This window comes from Oncorhynchus clarkii, chromosome 17 (assembly GCF_045791955.1).
Source record: "Oncorhynchus clarkii lewisi isolate Uvic-CL-2024 chromosome 17, UVic_Ocla_1.0, whole genome shotgun sequence".
NCBI classification, from domain to species: Eukaryota; Metazoa; Chordata; class Actinopteri; order Salmoniformes; family Salmonidae; genus Oncorhynchus; species Oncorhynchus clarkii.
Genome location: NC_092163.1, coordinates 10,248,364 through 10,270,149, shown reverse-complemented (window position 1 = coordinate 10,270,149; position 21,786 = coordinate 10,248,364). Strand labels below are relative to the sequence as shown.

Here is a 21,786-nt window from a genome sequence, read left to right as displayed (position 1 = left end):
TGTTATAAAAACCTTTACAGGTGGCTTCCCTTCCATTGTTATATTCGGAAGTTTCCAGGTGGATTCCCTTCCATTGTTATATTCGGAAGTTTCCAGGTGGATTCCCTTCCATTGTTATATTCAGAAGTTTACAGGTGGATTCCCTTCCATTGTTATATTCAGAAGTTTACAGGTGGCTTCCCTTCCATTGTTATAATCAGAAGTTTACAGGTGGCTTCCCTTCCATTGTTATATTCAGGCTTCCCTTCAGGTTCACTGGAGGAGAGAAGGTCTGCTATTGGTCTCTTCAATGTGTGTGATTCATGTTGGAGCATATCAGTGTTGATCAATGCATAGTTCATGGTTCCCTATATTATCCAGAATATTTGTTCTGCAGTCATCAGCTCATCTCACATTTTACGGTTAATTCATGGGACAAGCAGTGCCTACCATGCTGCCACTGGCCACGTCATTTCCCACAGGTCCTTACAGGTACACACACACACACACACATGCTCACAAACACACACAAGTTCACGCTCACACATGCTCACACACACACGCTCACACACACACACACACACACACACACGCACACACACACACACACACACACACACACACACACACACACACACACACACACACACACACACACACACACACACACACACACACACACACACACACACACACACACTCTCTCTCACTCACACACACATCCTTTTATTTTGTGATTCCTATGAGGGGTGATAAATGGCTTAAATGACAGCCATCTCATTGAAGATTATTTTAAAATCACAAACAGAAGAAGTTATTTGGATACTTTAGTTGATACTGGCAGCCTGCAGTACCCAGGTAAGCCTTCAATTTGAGTGACTCAGTGAGAGCAGGCAGAACTGAGCTAGCAATGCAATGTCACTTCCTGGAGTAGGTCAAACTGCACATGTCCTGGCTGATCTTTTGGTCACTTTTGAAAGCTGGCGGTGCTTTCACTCTAGTGGTAGCATGAGACGGAGTCTACAACCCACACAAGTGGCTCAGGTAGTGCAGCTCATCCAGGATGGCACATCAATGTGAGCTGTGGCAAGAAGATTTGTTGTGTCTGTCAGCTTAGTGTCCAGAGCATGGAGGCGCTACCAGGAGACAGGCCTGTACATCAGGAGACGTGGAGGAGGCCGTAGGAGGGCAACAACACAGCAGCAGGACCGCTACCTCCGCCTTTGTGCAAGGAGGAGCACTGCCAGAGCCCTGCAAAATGACCTCCAGCAGGCCACAAATGTGCATGTGTCTGCTCAAACAGTCAGAAACAGACTCCATGAGGGTGGTATGAGGGCCCGTCGTCCACAGGTGGGGGTTGTGCTTACAGCCCAACACCGTGCAGGACGTTTGGCATTTGCCAGAGAACACCAAGATTGCCAAATTCTCCACTTGCGCCCTGTGCTCTTCACAGATGAAAGCAGGTTCACACTGAGCACGTGACAGTCTGGAGACGCCGTGGAGAACGTTCTGCAGCCTGCTGCCTGAGTGCAGTATATACATATGAGATGAGTATGTAAACAAAGTGGCATAGTTAAAGTGGCTAGTGATACATGTATTACATAAGGATGCAGTAGATGATATAGAGTACAGTATATACATATACATATGAGATGAGTAATGTAGGGAACATTATATCAGGTAGCATTGTTTAAAGTGATATATTTTACATCATTTCCCATCAATTCCCATTATTAAAGTGGCTGGAGTTGAGTCAGTGTGTTGGCAGCAGCCACTCAATGTTAGTGATGGCTGTTTAACAGTCTAATGGCCTTGAGATAGAAGCTGTTTTTCAGTCTCTCGGTCCCTGCTTTTTTTGCTTTATTTTGCACGCCCAATTTTTCAGTTTTTGATTTGTTAAAAAAGTTTGAAATATCCAATAAATGTCGTTCCACTTCATGATTGTGTCCCACTTGTTGTTGATTCTTCACAAAAAAAATACAGTTTTATATCTTTATGTTTGAAGCCTGAAATGTGGCAAAAGGTCTCAAAGTTCAAGGGGGCCGAATACTTTCGCAAGGCACTGTATCTGCTTGGGGTGGATATACACGGCTGTGATTTCTTTTGGTAGAGAATGCGGTCGGCATTTGATTGTAAGAAATTCTAGGTCAGGTGTACAGAAGTACTTGAGTTCCTGTATGTTGTTATGATTACACCATGAGTCATTAGTCATAAGGCATACACCCCCGCCATTCTTCTTACCAGTGAGATGCTTGTTTCTGTCGGTGCGATACGTGAAGAAACCGGGTGGCTGTACCGACTCTGATAACATATCCCGAAAGAGCCATGTTTCCGTGAAACAGAAAATGTTACAATCTCTGATGTCTCTCTGGAAGGAAACCCTGATAACTCGAATTTCGTCTACCTTGTTGTCAAGGGACTGGACTTTGGCAAGTAGTATAGTCGGGAGAGCGAAGAGAGCGATGTGCCTATGAAGCCTGACCAAAAGACCGCTCCATCTAACCCTTCTGTTGTTTTGGGTCGCCTACTGGGATCAGATCCATTGTCCTGGGTGGTGGTCCGAACAGAGGATCTGCTTGGGTCGCCTACTGGGATCAGATCCATTGTCCTGGGTGGTGGTCCGAACAGAGGATCTGCTTGGGTCGCCTACTGGGATCAGATCCATTGTCCTGGGTGGTGGTCCGAACAGAGGATCTGCTTGGGTCGCCTACTGGGATCAGATCCATTGTCCTGGGTGGTGGTCCGAACAGAGGATCTGCTTGGGTCGCCTACTGGGATCAGATCCATTGTCCTGGGTGGTGGTCCGAACAGAGGATCTGCTTGGGTCGCCTACTGGGATCAGATCCATTGTCCTGGGTGGTGGTCCGAACAGAGGATCTGCTTCGGGAAAGTCGTATTCCTGGTCATAACGTACAGTGCCTTGCGAAAGTATTCGGCCCCCTTGAACTTTGCGACCTTTTGCCACATTTCAGGCTTCAAACATAAAGATATAAAACTGTATTTTTTTGTGAAGAATCAACAACAAGTGGGACACAATCATGAAGTGGAACGACATTTATTGGATATTTCAAACTTTTTTAACAAATCAAAAACTGAAAAATTGGGCGTGCAAAATTATTCAGCCCCTTTACTTTCAGTGCAGCAAACTCTCTCCAGAAGTTCAGTGAGGATCTCTGAATGATCCAATGTTGACCTAAATGACTAATGATGATAAATACAATCCACCTGTGTGTAATCAAGTCTCCGTATAAATGCACCTGCACTGTGATAGTCTCAGAGGTCCGTTAAAAGCGCAGAGAGCATCATGAAGAACAAGGAACACACCAGGCAGGTCCGAGATACTGTTGTGAAGAAGTTTAAAGCCGGATTTGGATACAAAAAGATTTCCCAAGCTTTAAACATCCCAAGGAGCACTGTGCAAGCGATAATATTGAAATGGAAGGAGTATCAGACCACTGCAAAACTACCAAGACCTGGCCGTCCCTCTAAACTTTCAGCTCATACAAGGAGAAGACTGATCAGAGATGCAGCCAAGAGGCCCATGATCACTCTGGATGAACTGCAGAGATCTACAGCTGAGGTGGGAGACTCTGTCCATAGGACAACAATCAGTCGTATATTGCACAAATCTGGCCTTTATGGAAGAGTGGCAAGAAGAAAGCCATTTCTTAAAAGATATCCATAAAAAGTGTTGTTTAAAGTTTGCCACAAGCCACCTGGGAGACACACCAAACATGTGGAAGAAGGTGCTCTGGTCAGATGAAACCAAAATTGAACTTTTTGGCAACAATGCAAAACGTTATGTTTGGCGTAAAAGCAACACAGCTCATCACCCTGAACGCACCATCCCCACTGTCAAACATGGTGGTGGCAGCATCATGGTTTGGGCCTGCTTTTCTTCAGCAGGGACAGGGAAGATGGTTAAAATTGATGGGAAGATGGATGGAGCCAAATGCAGGACCATTCTGGAAGAAAACCTGATGGAGTCTGCAAAAGACCTGAGACTGGGACGGAGATTTGTCTTCCAACAAGACAATGATCCAAAACATAAAGCAAAATCTACAATGGAATGGTTCAAAAATAAACATATCCAGGTGTTAGAATGGCCAAGTCAAAGTCCAGACCTGAATCCAATCGAGAATCTGTGGAAAGAACTGAAAACTGCTGTTCACAAATGCTCTCCATCCAACCTCACTGAGCTCGAGCTGTTTTGCAAGGAGGAATGGGAAAAAATTTCAGTCTCTCGATGTGCAAAACTGATAGAGACATACCCCAAGCGACTTACAGCTGTAATCGCAGCAAAAGGTGGCGCTACAAAGTATTAACTTAAGGGGGCTGAATAATTTTGCACGCCCAATTTTTCAGTTTTTGATTTGTTAAAAAAGTTTGAAATATCCAATAAATGTCGTTCCACTTCATGATTGTGTCCCACTTGTTGTTGATTCTTCACAAAAAAATATAGTTTTATATCTTTATGTTTGAAGCCTTAAATGTGGCAAAAGGTCGCAAAGTTCAAGGGGGCTGAATACTTTCGCAAGGCACTGTAGATAAGTTGACGTTGCTCTCATATACAATAGTTCTTCCCGGCTGTATGTAATAAGACTTCAGATTTCCTGGGATCACAATGTTAGAAATAATACATAAAAAACCAACACTGCATAGTTTCCTAAGAACGCGAAGCAAGGTGGCCATCTCTGTCGGCGCCATCTTACCTTCAGTAAAGACTCTGATGCTAGTAACCCACCAGACACTCCCCCAACAGCTGTAGACACCTCATAATGTACTGCACCATTAAACACTCTGCTACACAGTCTACTACTGTAGACACCTCATAATGTACTGCACCATTAAACACTCTGCTACATAGTCTACTACTGTAGACACCTCATAATGTACTGCACCATTAAACACTCTGCTACATAGTCTACTACTGTAGACACCTCATAATGTACTGCACCATTAAACACTCTGCTACATAGTCTACTACTGTAGACACCTCATAATGTACTGCACCATTAAACACTCTGCTACATAGTCTACTACTGTAGACACCTCATAATGTACTGCACCATTAAACACTCTGCTACATAGTCTACTACTGTAGACACCTCATAATGTACTGCACCATTAAACACTCTGCTACATAGTCTACTACTGTAGACACCTCATAATGTACTGCACCATTAAACACTCTGCTACATAGTCTACTACTGTAGACACCTCATAATGTACTGCACCATTAAACACTCTGCTACATAGTCTACTACTGTAGACACCTCATAATGTACTGCACCATTAAACACTCTGCTACATAGTCTACTACTGTAGACACCTCATAATGTACTGCACCATTAAACACTCTGCTACATAGTCTACTACTGTAGACACCTCATAATGTACTGCACCATTAAACACTCTGCTACATAGTCTACTACTGTAGACACCTCATAATGTACTGCACCATTAAACACTCTGCTACATAGTCTACTACTGTAGACACCTCATAATGTACTGCACCATTAAACACTCTGCTACATAGTCTACTACTGTAGACACCTCATCATGTAATGCACCATTAAACACTCTGCTACATAGTCTACTACTGTAGACACCTCATAATGTACAGCACCATTAAACACTCTGCTACATAGTCTACTACTGTAGACACCTCATAATGTACTGCACCATTAAACACTCTGCTACATAGTCTACTACTGTAGACACCTCATAATGTACTGCACCATTAAACACTCTGCTACATAGTCTACTACTGTAGACACCTCATAATGTACTGCACCATTAAACACTCTGCTACATAGTCTACTACTGTAGACACCTCATAATGTACTGCACCATTAAACACTCTGCTACATAGTCTACTACTGTAGACACCTCATAATGTACTGCACCATTAAACACTCTGCTACATAGTCTACTACTGTAGACACCTCATAATGTACTGCACCATTAAACACTGCTACATAGTCTACTACTGTAGACACCTCATAATGTACTGCACCATTAAACACTCTGCTACATAGTCTACTACTGCAGACACCTCATAATGTACTGCACCATTAAACACTCTGCTACATAGTCTACTACTGTAGACACCTCATAATGTACTGCACCATTAAACACTCTGCTACATAGTCTACTACTGTAGACACCTCATAATGTACTGCACCATTAAACACTCTGCTACATAGTCTACTACTGTAGACACCTCATAATGTACTGCACCATTAAACACTCTGCTACATAGTCTACTACTGTAGACACCTCATAATGTACTGCACCATTAAACACTCTGCTACATAGTCTACTATTGTCACTGATCTGTATGGAACATCATTAATTCATGTTTTCATTCATTGGTGTTTTACACTGTGCTTCTACACCTGCATTGCTTGCTGTTTGGGGTTTTAGGCTGGTTTCTGTACAGCACTTTGAGATATCAGCTGATGTACGAAGGGCTATATAAAATTTGATTTTAAAATCATTAATTTATTATTTGTTTGTTAATTCTTCCAAATTTTTTATTCATTTTTTAAAATAAATTTTCTTTCAATTTGTTCATATATTCATTCATGTATTTTTTGTTTGTTCCTTCATTCATCGTTCGTTAGTTCAATCATCTGTTTGTTTATTTGTTATTTTGTTTGTCAGTCATTACATTCAGCAGGTTCATTCATTCATTCATTCATTGTTTCTACTGTGAATGTAACACTGACTTGAACAAACAGAGACAGTTTGTAGCTTTTAGGAACCTTTGATTATTCTGTGTTTTTTACTCCACTTGATGGGAAATGAGACTCTGTGTATTTATCAATAAAGCACCAATATATTTCTATGTGTTTGATACGTTACATTCTAAACATTACTTTCAGTAGTCCTCCCCTCACCAGCCTCCACTGGTGCTGTCAGTAAACTCAGTACCTGTCTCATCAGCATGTACCACTGTCACAAGACACACAGAGCTGAGATGGAGGGATATATGGAGAGAGAGAGCGATGGAGAGAGAGATAGAGGGAGACCGCCCTCCAGTGGTAGAATAACTCTGTTTCTCTCCTCTGTCGACAGCCTCCAGTCTGCATGAATGTATGAATGTGTTTCTGTGCTATGATCCATAGAGGAGTCTCTCACTGATCTCATTTTCTCTCTCTCTCTACTGTGCGATGTAGGAACAAAGATGTGATTGGTTAAGGAGGAAGAGGGAGGGGCTGTCACAAATAACATCTGGTGGGAGGGTTTGACCTAGTAGAGAGAGAGAGATGCAGAAATAGGGAAGTACATAGTTGTAAGACTGCAAAGAGTGAGAGAGAGAGAGAGAGGGCAGAGAGAGAACATAAAGTACATTAAGTTTGTATTTAAGTTCCTATAAGTAGAGAGAGAACAGAGAAAGTTACAGACTTGGACACACAATATTATATCAGAACCTATAGACACCTGGACCAACCTGGAGAGAACACAACATTATATCAGGACCTATAGACACCTGGAGAGAACACAACATTATATCAGGACCTATAGACACCTGGAGAGAACACAACATTATATCAGGACCTATAGACACCTGGACCAACCTGGAGAGAACACAACAAGATGAGGATCCTGCTGATAGTCATCCTCCTCTCCTTCATGACAGGTAATAAGCTTGTTATAACTCTCTATAACAATGTAATAACATCCAGTTAGGTTTCTTATAAAGGCTGCTACTATAGATAATATATTTTCTCTGTTCTGATTGACAGGTTGTTTGAGCTCCTTCAAAGTGACAGGATACTCTGGAGGAACTGTCATCATCTACTGTGATTATTACATCGAACAAAGAAGTAATGAGAAATATTTCTGTAAGCGGCAGAACAGTTTGAGTTGTAAGGATCAAATCAGAACTGTATTGAGGAACACCTGGAAGCACAGTGGTAGATTCTCTCTGTATGACAACACTGGAGAAAACTACTTCAAGGTGATCATCAGACAACTGACCAAACAAGATGAAGGGACCTACTGGTGTGGAGTGGACAAACCTATTATACCTGACAGTTATACCAAGGTAGAGCTGGAGGTGAAGAATGGTGAGAGACTTTTACTTTAACTCTATAAAATTAATTTAGCTACATATGTTATTACATGATCAGTACCACTAGTCAATGAAGTCAGTCTATAGTATTAGACTAAGGTTGTGATGTGTGTTCCTATTGATAGATGACTGCCGTGAGAAGTCAGTCTATAGTACTAGACTAAGGTTGTGGTGTGTGTTCCTATTGATAGATGACTGCCGTGAGAAGTCAGTCTATAGTACTAGACTAAGGTTGTGGTGTGTGTTCCTATTGATAGATGACTGCCGTGAGAAGTCAGTCTATAGTACTAGACTAAGGTTGTGGTGTGTGTTCCTATTGATAGATGACTGCCGTGAGAAGTCAGTCTATAGTACTAGACTAAGGTTGTGGTGTGTGTTCCTATTGATAGATGACTGCCGTGAGAAGTCAGTCTATAGTACTAGACTAAGGTTGTGGTGTGTGTTCCTATTGATAGATGACTGCCGTGAGAAGTCAGTCTATAGTACTAGACTAAGGTTGTGGTGTGTGTTCCTATTGATAGATGACTGCCGTGAGAAGTCAGTCTATAGTACTAGACTAAGGTTGTGGTGTGTGTTCCTATTGATAGATGACTGCCGTGAGAAGTCAGTCTATAGTACTAGACTAAGGTTGTGGTGTGTGTTCCTATTGATAGATGACTGCCGTGAGAAGTCAGTCTATAGTACTAGACTAAGGTTGTGATGTGTGTTCCTGTTGATAGATGACTGCTGTCAGTCTATAGTACTAGACTAAGGTTGTGTTGTGTGTTGCTATTGACAGATGACTGCTGTGAGAAGTCAGTCTATAGTACTAGACTAAGGTTGTGGTGTGTGTTCCTATTGATAGATGACTGCTGTGAGAAGTCAGTCACAGAGACGGCCTTTCTGGGAGGAGAAGCTACCATCAGATGTAACTATCCAGAGGACCATGAGGACAACATCAAGTATTTCTGCAAGGAAAGCAATGACTTCAAGACTTGTGTTTATATGATCGCTGCTCACCAGACAACTGCAGAAGCTGGTCGTTTCTCTGTTTCTGATAACAGAACAGAGAGATTCTCCACAGTGACCATCAGTGACCTGACTGAAGATGATACTGGGACCTACTGGTGTGGAGTAGAAACCAGCAGGACAGAACAACGTTACATTACACTGATCACACAGGTGAAGCTGCTTGTTATAAGTGAGTATAAACTTCTTCTTTCTCTTTAACATGTGAACATAAACACACAGTCATATCTATTTGATAAAAGTAGTTTAATTTAAATTATAATTGCATGACATTTTTAATGTCATTCACGTTTAATGTGTTTGATTCCATTCCATCCATTCCATTCCATCCATTCCATTCCATCCATTCCATCCATTCCATTCCATCCATTCCATTCCATCCATTCCATTCCATCCATTCCATTCCATCCCATCCATTCCGTTCCATCCATTCCATTCCATACATTCCATTCCATCCATTCCATTCCATCCATTCCATTCCATCCATTCCATTCCATTCCATTCCATTCCATTCCATCCATTCCATTCCATCCATTCCATCCATTCCATTCCATTCCATCCATTCCATCCATTCCATTCCATTCCATCCATTCCACCCATTCCATTCCATCCATTCCATCCATTCCATTCCATTCCATCCATTCCATCCATTCCATTCCATTCCATCCATTCCATCCATTCCATTCCATCCATTCCATTCCATTCCATCCATTCCATCCATTCCATTCCATCCATTCCATCCCATCCATTCCATCCATTCCATTCCATTCCATCCATTCCATCCATTCCATCCATTCCATTCCATTCCATCCATTCCATCCATTCCATTCCATCCATTCCATCCATTCCATTCCATTCCATCCATTCCATCCATTCCATTCCATCCATTCCATTCCATTCCATCCATTCCATTCCATCCATTCCATCCATTCCATTCCATTCCATCCATTCCGTTCCATCCATTCCATTCCATCCATTCCATTCCATCCATTCCATTCCATTCCATCCATTCCATCCATTCCATTCCATTCCATCCATTCCATTCCATTCCATCCATTCCATTCCATCCATTCCATTCCATCCATTCCATCCATTCCATTCCATTCCATTCCATCCATTCCATCCATTCCATTCCATCCATTCCATTCCATTCCATTCCATCCATTCCATCCATTCCATTCCATCCATTCCATTCCATTCCATCCATTCCATTCCATCCATTCCATCCATTCCATCCATTCCATTCCATTCCATCCATTCCGTTCCATCCATTCCATTCCATCCATTCCATTCCATCCATTCCATTCCATTCCATCCATTCCATTCCATTCCATCCATTCCATTCCATCCATTCCATCCATTCCATTCCATCCATTCCATTCCATCCATTCCATCCATTCCATTCCATTCCATCCCATCCATTCCATTCCATCCATTCCATCCATTCCATCCATTCCATTCCATTCCATCCATTCCATTCCATCCATTCCATCCATTCCATCCATTCCAATCCATCCATTCCATCCATTCCATTCCATCCATTCCATCCATTCCATCCATTCCAATCCATCCATTCCATCCATTCCATTCCATCCATTCCATCCATTCCATTCCATCCATTCCATCCATTCCATCCATTCCATTCCATCCATTCCATTCCATCCATTCCATCCATTCCATTCCATCCATTCCATTCCATCCATTCCATCCATTCCATCCATTCCAATCCATCCATTCCATCCATTCCATCCATTCCAATCCATCCATTCCATCCATTCCATTCCATCCATTCCATTCCATCCATTCCATCCATTCCATTCCATCCATTCCATTCCATTCCATTCCATTCCATTCCATCCATTCCATTCCATCCATTCCATCCATTCCATCCATTCCATTCCATCCATTCCATTCCATCCATTCCATCCATTCCAATCCATCCATTCCATCCATTCCATTCCATCCATTCCATCCATTCCATCCATTCCAATCCATCCATTCCATCCATTCCATTCCATCCATTCCATCCATTCCATTCCATCCATTCCATCCATTCCATTCCATCCATTCCATTCCATTCCATCCATTCCATCCATTCCATTCCATCCATTCCATCCATTCCATCCATTCCAATCCATCCATTCCATCCATTCCATCCATTCCAATCCATCCATTCCATCCATTCCATTCCATCCATTCCATTCCATTCATTCCATTCCATCCATTCCATCCATTCCATTCCATCCATTCCATCCATTCCATTCCATCCATTCCATCCATTCCATCCATTCCATTCCATCCATTCCATTCCATCCATTCCATCCATTCCATTCCATCCATTCCATTCCATCCATTCCATCCATTCCAATCCATCCATTCCATCCATTCCATCCATTCCATTCCATTCCATTCCATCCATTCCATTCCATCCATTCCATTCCATCCATTCCATCCATTCCATCCATTCCAATCCATCCATTCCATCCATTCCATTCCATCCATTCCATCCATTCCATTCCATCCATTCCATCCATTCCATTCCATCCATTCCATCCATTCCATTCCATCCATTCCATCCATTCCATTCCATCCATTCCATCCATTCCATTCCATTCCATCCATTCCATTCCATCCATTCCATCCATTCCATTCCATCCATTCCATTCCATCCATTCCATCCATTCCATTCCATCCATTCCATACATTCCATTCCATCCATTCCATTCCATCCATTCCATCAATTCCATTCCATCCATTCCATCCATTCCATTCCATCCATTCCATTCAAACCATTCCATCCATTCCATTCCATTCCATTCCATCCATTCCATCCATTCCATCCATTCCATTCCATCCATTCCATCCCATCCACTCCATCCATTCCATCCATTCCATTCCATCCATTCCATCCCATCCACTCCATCCATTACATCCATTCCATTCCATCCATTCCATCCATTCCATCCATTCCATTCCATTCCATCCATTCCATCCATTCCATTCCATCCATTCCATCCATTCCATCCTTTCCATCCATTCCATTCCATTCCATCCATTCCATCCATTCCATCCATTCCATTCCATCCATTCCATCCCATCCACTCCATCCATTCCATCCATTCCATTCCATCCATTCCATCCCATCCACTCCATCCATTCCATTCCATCCATTCCATCCATTCCATCCCATCCATTCCATTCCATCCATTCCATTCCATCCATTCCATTCCATCCATTCCATCCATTCCATCCATTCCATTCCATCCATTCCATCCATTCCATTCCATCCATTCCATCCATTCCATTCCATCCATTCCATTCCATCCATTCCATCCATTCCATCCATTCCATTCCATCCATTCCATTCCATCCATTCCATCCATTCCATTCCTTCCATTCCATTCCATCCATTCCATCCATTCCATTCCATCCATTCCATTCCATCCATTCCATCCATTCCATCCATTCCATTCAATTCCATTCCATTCATTGTGATTAGCCAGTCCTCCTATATCTATGTTCACCAGCCTCCTCTGCTCCCCACGCTGTACACCTGCAGTAACTATGTTACTTACTGTCTGTCCATGTTATATAGCATTATGTTATATCAGTATATTAGTTATAACTACGTAATGTTATGCCTGACAATGAAAATACTGTACTTTTAAACTAGCATCACATCTAGAACCGTGTGAAATATGCTGTTATTAATTGTCAACAACCAGTTTAGTGAAATGTATCATTGAACTAAACATCTTATCAGTAGTAGTTGTTCAGTGGTTGACAGCAGGCAGTCAGTGTGTTAGTGGAGGCTGGGTGTGTCTGTGTGTTTGTAGTGGTGTGAAAAGACACTGGACCAGAACACTGTAACTTCCTCTGTAATGTCTGTGTGTTTCTATATCTGTCTCAGTATCACTAAGCAGTCATGTGTTCAAGATATAAAACCCCAAGTTTCAGTGTAAATGTCATCATGAAACCTGAAGTTGTCATGTGAGAGAGAGAGAGAGAGAGAGAGAGAGAGAGAGAGAGCGATAGAGAGAGGGAGAGATAGATAGAGAGAGAGAGAGAGAGAGAGAGAGAGAGAGAGAGATGGAGGGGGGTGAAAGAGAGATGGAGGGGGGTGAAAGAGAGAGATAGAGAGAGAGAGATGGAGGGGGGTGAAAGAGAGAGAGAGAGAGATGGAGTGGGGTGAAAGAGAGAGATAGAGAGAGATGGAGGGGGTGAAAGAGAGAGATAGAGAGAGAGAGAGATGGAGGGGGTGAAAGAGAGAGATAGAGAGAGATGGAGGGGGTGAAAGAGAGAGATAGAGAGAGAGAGAGATGGAGGGGGTGAAAGAGAGATAGAGAGATATATTGTGAGCTACTAACACACCTCAACAGAAACAAGAGAAACCACCCTAAATATCTCTGTCCCTGTGACTCTCTCCCTCCACCTCTCCCTCCTCACCTTCTTAAAACATGTTCATACTTGTGTCCATTGTTTTCAGTGAAACCAACCAACACCACAACAACAACAACAGCACCACCAGACCCACCCACAACCACCTTCCTCTCACCATCATCATCATCATCATCATCATCATCATCACCACCATCATCACTCAACGGATCTGGTAAACAAACTTTTACAAATTCAGATGCCCAAGTCTCACTTTGGTTAGTGGTAGACATGTCTGTATGTAGTGGTATGATATGAGGGTAGGTTAGAGTTATGATAAGAGGGTAGGTTAGTGTTATGATATGAGGGTAGGTTAGTGTTATGATATGAGGGTAGGTTAGTGTTATGATATGAGGGTAGGTTAGTGTTATGATATGAGGGGTAGGTTAGTGCAACAGCAGGTTTGTATAACCAGTTTGTGTGTGTGTGTGTGTGTTCCAGGTACCTCAGTGGTCATCATGGGGTCTGGTAGTCTGGTAGTGTTACTGCTAGTGATCAGCCTGATCATAGTCTACAGAGGGAAATACAACAAGGTCACAGGTGAGAAACACACACACACACACACACACACACAAACACACACACACACACACACACACACACACACACACACACACACAAACACACACACACACACACACACACACACACACACACACACACACACACACACACACACACACACACACACACACACACACACACACACACACACACACACACACACACACACACACAGGTCTATACAATTAGAGTAAGTTTTCCTTTTTTACAATCTCTCAGTTTCCTTTCAGATAAATTAATTTGCATAATATCCACATCCTCATTTGTCCCTGGTTGAGAAATAGAGAATGAATCGTCCCTGAGGAGTGTCTGACACCTGCCTGGTTCTGGGGCAAGCTCTCTCTCTCTCTCTCTCTCTGTCTGTCTGTCTGTCTGTCTGTATCTGTGTCTCTCTGTGTCTCTCTCTGTCTCTCTCTCTGAGTTATATCTGTGTGTTGTGTTCTACAGGATCTGTCTCTTCAACACACAGAGTGAGTCCAGACACAGTAAACAATGACGGGGTCAGTGTCTGTATTTTAATTATTATTTTTTGACTGAGTGATGTCATTGAGTGTGTTTTATTTGTCGTACCATTGTCCCCTCTTCCTCTACTCCCCTCTCTCATTCCTCTCTCTCTCTCTCTCTCTCTCTCTCTCTCTCTCTCTCTCATTCCTTCTCTCTCTCTCTCTCATTCCTTCTCTCTCTCTCAATCTCTCTCTCTCTCATTCCTTCTCTCTCTCTCTCAATCTCTCTCTCTCTCATTCCTTCTCTCTCTCTCTATCTCTCACTCGCTTTCTCTCCTTGTGTCTGTCTCTTTTCCTTCTAATCCTCCCTCTCTCCTCCTCCTTCTTTCCAGGGTTGTCATGGTGACGGTGACTATGAGGAGATAATGGAGCGCCCCCTACAGTCAGACTCAGATGCTGCGACCTCCACCATCTACGCCACCGCCAACTTACCCACAAGCCGCTCTGAGTCTCCCCACTACGCCAGCGTCAACTTCCACAAGATCCCCAGTGGCCCCAATGAAGCAACTGCCACCATCACTAAAGAGGGCAGCTGCCCCAATGAGGACATCACTGCCATTACTAAAGAGGGCACTTCATCATGTGACTATGCTACTGTGAACTGTCAAAGCCCCACCTACTCTACTGTCAATCATCCACACTGTTCCTCTGAGGCTCCTCCCATCTCCTCCACGGGCAGCATACCCATATACACTTGAGTCACTGGCAACCAATCACAAGATACATACACTCACAGTCTACTTCCTGTTCTCTCAGTGACAGTGAGTTTGCATGTCTTGCCCTGTTTAGCAGATGTATCACTTTATGGAAAATGTATAAAATCTATATCCCTGCACAAAACTGACAGTGATATAGGGGTGGAGTCGATATAGGGGTGGAGTCAACAAACTCCGCCTTCGCAGTTTAAACTGTTCAATATGAGCGCAGCCACCCAGTAGATTATAATGATGATGATGACGATGATGAGCATTATAATAATTATAATTATAATTTTATTGTGATGTTATTTTGTCTCAATTGTATTTATGATTGTACATTCTTAACTAAATAATAACATCTGACATCTCTAGACCGTTCCTCCTGACAACAAAGATAATCTATTATGGGATGCAGGTAGCCCAGCAGTTAAGAGTGTTGGGCCAGTAACTGCAAGGTAGCTGGTTTGAATCCCTGAGCCGACTAGGTGAAATAAGGCATTAATTGTGGCTGGACCATAGAGATGTGTTGTGTTAAGGGGGATGTGTCTGGACCAGGGGGGTGTGTCTGGACCAGGGGGTGTGTCTGGACCAGGGGGGTGTGTCTGGACCAGGGGGTGTGTCTGGACCAGGGGGATGTGTTGTGTTAAGGGGGATGTGTCTGGACCAGGGGGGTGTGATGTGTTAAAGGGGATGTGTCTGGACCAGGGGGATGTGTTGTGTTAAGGGGGATGTGTCTGGACCAGGGGGATGTGTTGTGTTAAGGGGGATGTGTCTGGACCAGGGGGTGTGATGTGTTAAAGGGGATGTGTCTGGACCAGGGGGATGTGTTGTGTTAAGGGGGATGTGTCTGGACCAGGGGGATGTGTTGTGTTAAGGGGGATGTGTCTGGACCAGGGGGATGTGTTGTGTTAAGGGGGATGTGTCTGGACCAGGGGGGTGTGTCTGGACCAGGGAATGTGTTGTGTTAAGGGGAATGTGTCTGGACCAGGGGAATGTGTCTAGACCAGGGGGGTGTGTCTGGACCAGGGGGATGTGTCTGGACCAGGGGAATGTGTCTGGACCAGGGGGTGTGTTGTGTTAAGGGGAATGTGTCTGGATCAGGGGAATGTGTCTGGATCAGGGGAATGTGTCTGGACCAGGGGAATGTGTCTGGACCAGGGGGATGTGTCTGGATCAGGGGGATGTGTTGTGTTAAGGGGAATGTGTCTGGACCAGGGGGATGTGTCTGGACCAGGGGGGGGTGTTGTGTTAAGGGGAATGTGTCTGGACCAGGGGGATGTGTTGTGTTAAGGGGAATGTGTCTGGACCAGGGGAATGAGTCTGGACCAGGGGGATGTGTCTGGACCAGGGGTGAGTGTTGTGTTAAGGGGAATGTGTCTGGACCAGGGGGGTGTGTCTGGACCAGGGGGGTGTGTCTGGACCAGGGGGATGTGTCTGGACCAAGGGAATGTGTCTGGACCAGGGGGGTGTGTGGTGTTAAGGGGAATGTGTCTGGACCAAGGGGGTGTGTTGTGTTTAGGGGAATGTGTCTGGACCAGGGGGGTGTGTCTGGACCAGGGGAATGTGTTGTGTTAAGGGGAATGTGTCTGGACCAGGGGAATGTGTCTAGACCAGGGGGGTGTGTCTGGACCAGGGGGATGTGTCTGGACCAGGGGAATGTGTCTGGACCAGGGGGGTGTGTTGTGTATTAAGGGGGATGTGTTGTGTTAAGGGGAATGTGTCTGGATCAGGAGAATGTGTCTGGATCAGGGGAATGTGTCTGGATCAGGGGAATGTGTCTGGACCAGGGGGATGTGTCTGGATCAGGGGGATGTGTTTTGTTAAGGGGAATGTGTCTGGACCAGGGGAATGTGTCTGGACCAGGGGGATGTGTCTGGATCAGGGGGATGTGTTTTGTTAAGGGGAATGTGTCTGGACCAGGGGGATGTGTCTGGACCAGGGGGGGGGGGGGGGGGGGTGTTGTGTTAAGGGGAATGTGTCTGGACCAGGGGGATGTGTCTGGACCAGGGGGTGTGTTGTGTTAAGGGGAATGTGTCTGGATCAGGGGAATGTGTCTGGATCAGGGGAATGTGTCTGGACCAGGGGAATGTGTCTGGACCAGGGGGATGTGTCTGGATCAGGGGGATGTGTTGTGTTAAGGGGAATGTGTCTGGACCAGGGGGATGTGTTGTGTTAAGGGGAATGTGTCTGGACCAGGGGAATGAGTCTGGACCAGGGGGATGTGTCTGGACCTGGGGGGTGTGTTGTGTTAAGGGGAATGTGTCTGGACCAGGGGGGTGTGTCTGGACCAGGGGGGTGTGTCTGGACCAGGGGGATGTGTCTGGACCAAGGGAATGTGTCTGGACCAGGGGGTTGTGTGGTGTTAAGGGGAATGTGTCTGGACCAAGGGGGTGTGTTGTGTTTAGGGGAATGTGTCTGGACCAGGGGTGTGTGTCTGGACCAGGGGAATGTGTTGTGTTAAGGGGAATGTGTCTGGACCAGGGGAATGTGTCTAGACCAGGGGGGTGTGTCTGGACCAGGGGGATGTGTCTGGACCAGGGGAATGTGTCTGGACCAGGGGGGTGTGTCGTGTATTAAGGGGGATGTGTTGTGTTAAGGGGAATGTGTCTGGATCAGGAGAATGTGTCTGGATCAGGGGAATGTGTCTGGACCAGGGGAATGTGTCTGGACCAGGGGGATGTGTCTGGATCAGGGGGATGTGTTTTGTTAAGGGGAATGTGTCTGGACCAGGGGAATGTGTCTGGACCAGGGAGATGTGTCTGGACCAGGGGGGTGTGTTGTGTTATGTGGAATGTGTCTGGACCAGGGGGATGTGTCTGGACCAGGGGGGGGGGGGGGTGTTGTGTTAAGGGGAATGTGTCTGGACCAGGGGGATGTGTTGTGTTAAGGGGAATGTGTCTGGACCAGGGGAATGAGTCTGGACCAGGGGGATGTGTCTGGACCAGGGGGATGTGTCTGGACCAGGGGGGGGGGGGGGGGGTGTTGTGTTAAGGGGAATGTGTCTGGACCAGGGGGATGTGTTGTGTTAAGGGGAATGTGTCTGGACCAGGGGGGTGTGTCTGGACCAGGGGGGTGTGTCTGGACCAGGGGGATGTGTCTGGACCAGGGGAATGTGTCTGGACCAGGGGGGTGTGTTGTGTTAAGGGGAATGTGTCTGGACCATTGGGGTGTGTTGTGTTTAGGGGAATGTGTCTGGACCAGGGGGGTGTGTCTGGACCAGGGGAATGTGTTGTGTTAAGGGGAATGTGTCTGGACCAGGGGAATGTGTCTAGACCAGGGGGGTGTGTCTGGACCAGGGGGATGTGTCTGGACCAGGGGAATGTGTCTGGACCAGGGGGGTGTGTTGTGTTAAGGGGAATGTGTCTGGACCAGGGGAATGTGTCTAGACCAGGGGGGTGTGTCTGGACCAGGGGGATGTGTCTGGACCAGGGGGATGTGTCTGGATCAGGGGGATGTGTTGTGTTAAGGGGAATGTGTCTGGACCAGGGGAATGTGTCTGGACCAGGGGGATGTGTCTGGACCAGGGGGGTGTGTTGTGTTAAGGGGAATGTGTCTGGACCAGGGGGATGTGTCTGGACCAGGGGGGTGTGTTGTGTTAAGGGTAATGTCTCTGGACCAGGGGGATGTGTTGTGTTAAGGGGAATGTGTCTGGACCAGGGGGATGTGTCTGGACCAGGGGGATGTGTCTGGACCAGGGGGGTGTGTTGTGTTAAGGGGAATGTGTCTGGACCAGGGGGATGTGTCTTGACCAGGGGAATGTGTCTGGACCAGGGGGTGTGTTGTGTTAAGTGGAATGTGTCTGGACCAGGGGGGTGTGTCTGGACCAGGGGGATGTGTCTGGACCAGGGGAATGTGTCTGGACCAGGGGGGTGTGTTGTGTTTATGGGAATGTGTCTGGACCAGGGGGGTGTGTTGTGTTAAGGGGAATGTGTCTGGACCAGGGGGATGTGTCTAGACCAGGGGAATGTGTATGGACCAGGGGAATGTGTCTGGACCAGGGGGGTGTGTTGTGTTAAGGGGAATGTGTCTGGACCAGGGGCATGTGTCTGGACCAGGGGGTGTGATGTGTTAAGGGGAATGTGTCTGGACCAGGGGGATGTGTCTGGATCAGGGGTGTGTGATGTGTTAAGGGGAATGTGTCTGGACCAGGGGGGTGTGATGTGTTAAGGGTTATATCCTTCCTGTTTGGCCCTGTCCGGGGGTGTCCTCGGAGTGGGCCACAGTGTCTCCTGACCCCTCCTGTCTCAGCCTCCAGTATTTATGCTGCAGTAGTTTATGTGTCGGGGGGCTAGGGTCAGTTTGTTATATCTGGAGTACTTCTCCTGTCCTATTCGGTGTCCTGTGTGAATCTAAGTGTGCGTTCTCTAATTCTCTCCTTCTCTCTTTCTCTCTCTCGGAGGACCTGAGCCCTAGGACCATGCCCCAGGACTACCTGACATGATGACTCCTTGCTGTCCCCAGTCCACCTGACTGTGCTGCTGCTCCAGTTTCAACTATTCTGCCTTATTATTATTCGACCATGCTGGTCATTTATGAACATTTGAACATCTTGACCATGTTTTGTTATAATCTCCACCCGGCACAGCCAGAAGAGGACTGGCCATCCCACATATGCTCTCTCTAATTCTCTCTTTCTTTCTCTCTCTCGGAGGACCTGAGCCCTAGGACCATGCCCCAGGAATACCTGACATGATGACTCCTTGCTGTCCCCAGTCCACCTGACTGTGCTGCTGCTCCAGTTTCAACTATTCTGCCTTATTATTATTCGACCATGCTGGTCATTTATGAACATTTGAAGATCTTGACCATGTTTTGTTATAATCTCCACCCGGCACAGCCAGAAGAGGACTGGCCACCCCACATAGCCTGGTTCCTCTCTAGGTTTCTTCCTAGGTTTTGGCCTTTCTAGGGAGTTTTTCCTAGCCACCGTGCTTCTTCACCTGCATTGCTTGCTGTTTGGGGTTTTAGGCTGGGTTTCTGTACAGCACTTTGAGATATCAGCTGATGTACGAAGGGCTATATAAAATAAATTTGATTGATTGATTGAAGGGGAATGTGTCTGGACCAGGGGTGTGTGATGTGTTAAGGTGAATGTGTCTGGACCAGGGGGGTGTGATGTGTTAAGGGGAATGTGTCTGGACCAGGGGTGTGTGATGTGTAAAGGGGAATGTGTCTGGACCAGGGGAATGTGTTGTGTTAAGGGGATTGTGTCTGGACCAGGGGAATGTGTCTAGACCAGGGGGGTGTGTCTGGACCAGGGGGATGTGTCTGGACCAGGGGAATGTGTCTGGACCAGGGGATGTGTTGTGTTAAGGGGAATGTGTCTGGACCAGGGGGGTGTGTCGTGTGTTAAGGGGGATGTGTTGTGTTAAGGTGAATGTGTCTGGATCAGGGGAATGTGTCTGGATCAGGGGAATTTGTCTGGACCAGGGGAATGTGTCTGGACCAGGGGGATGTGTCTGGATCAGGGGGATGTGTTGTGTTAAGGGGAATGTGTCTGGACCAGGGGAATGTGTCTGGACCAGGGGGATGTGTCTGGACCAGGGGGGTGTGTTGTGTTAAAGGGAATGTGTCTGGACCAAGGGGATGTGTCTGGACCAAGGGGGGTGTGTTGTGTTAAGGGGAATGTGTCTGGACCAGGGGGATGTGTTGTGTTAAGGGGAATGTGCCTGGACCAGGGGGATGTGTCTGGACCAGGGGGATGCGTCTGGATCAGGGGGATGTGTTGTGTTAAGGGGAATGTGTCTGGACCAGGGGAATGTGTCTGGACCAGGGGGATGTGTCTGGACCAGGGGGGTGTGTTGTATTAAAGGGAATGTGTCTGGACCAGGGGGATGTGTCTGGACCAGGGGGGGTGTGTTGTGTTAAGGGGAATGTGTCTGGACCAGGGGGATGTGTTGTGTTAAGGGGAATGTGCCTGGACCAGGGGGATGTGTTGTGTTAAGGGGAATGTGTCTGGACCAGGGGAATGTGTCTGGACCAGGGGGATGTGTCTGGACCAGGGGGGTGTGTTGTGTTAAAGGGAATGTGTCTGGACCAAGGGGATGTGTCTGGACCAGGGGGGGTGTGTTGTGTTAAGGGGAATGTGTCTGGACCAGGGGGATGTGTTGTGTTAAGGGGAAGGTGCCTGGACCAGGGGGATGTGTCTGGACCAGGGGGATGCGTCTGGATCAGGGGGATGTGTTGTGTTAAGGGGAATGTGTCTGGACCAGGGGAATGTGTCTGGACCAGGGGGATGTGTCTGGACCAGGGGTGTGTGTTGTATTAAAGGGAATGTGTCTGGACCAGGGGGATGTGTCTGGACCAGGGGGGGTGTGTTGTGTTAAGGCAGGGGTGTCAAAGTCAAATGGACGGAGGGCCAAATAAAAAAATCAGCTACAAGACGAGGGCCGGACTGTTCGAATGTTCATTGAAAAATTTTTAAATGACGCATATAGTCTAGTGAACCTAATTGAACCTACTGAAAACCTAACAAATATATTACAATATGATCAGATAAATAAAGCAATATTTT

The 21,786-nt window shown here is 46.0% G+C and overlaps 1 protein-coding gene across 1 annotated transcript; it reads left to right on the top strand.

The window, feature by feature from the left end:
* Nucleotides 1-7,273: 7,273 nt before the first annotated feature.
* On the top strand, nt 7,274-15,635 carry LOC139369555 (CMRF35-like molecule 8). The gene is made up of 7 exons (XM_071108800.1): nt 7,274-7,627; nt 7,734-8,057; nt 8,907-9,242; nt 13,557-13,682; nt 13,949-14,047; nt 14,519-14,571; nt 14,907-15,635. Exons 1-7 carry the CDS (start codon nt 7,585-7,587, stop codon nt 15,270-15,272), a joined length of 1,347 nt encoding a protein of 448 aa, XP_070964901.1. The 5' UTR covers nt 7,274-7,584; the 3' UTR covers nt 15,273-15,635.
* The last annotated feature ends 6,151 nt before the right edge of the window (nt 15,636-21,786 follow it).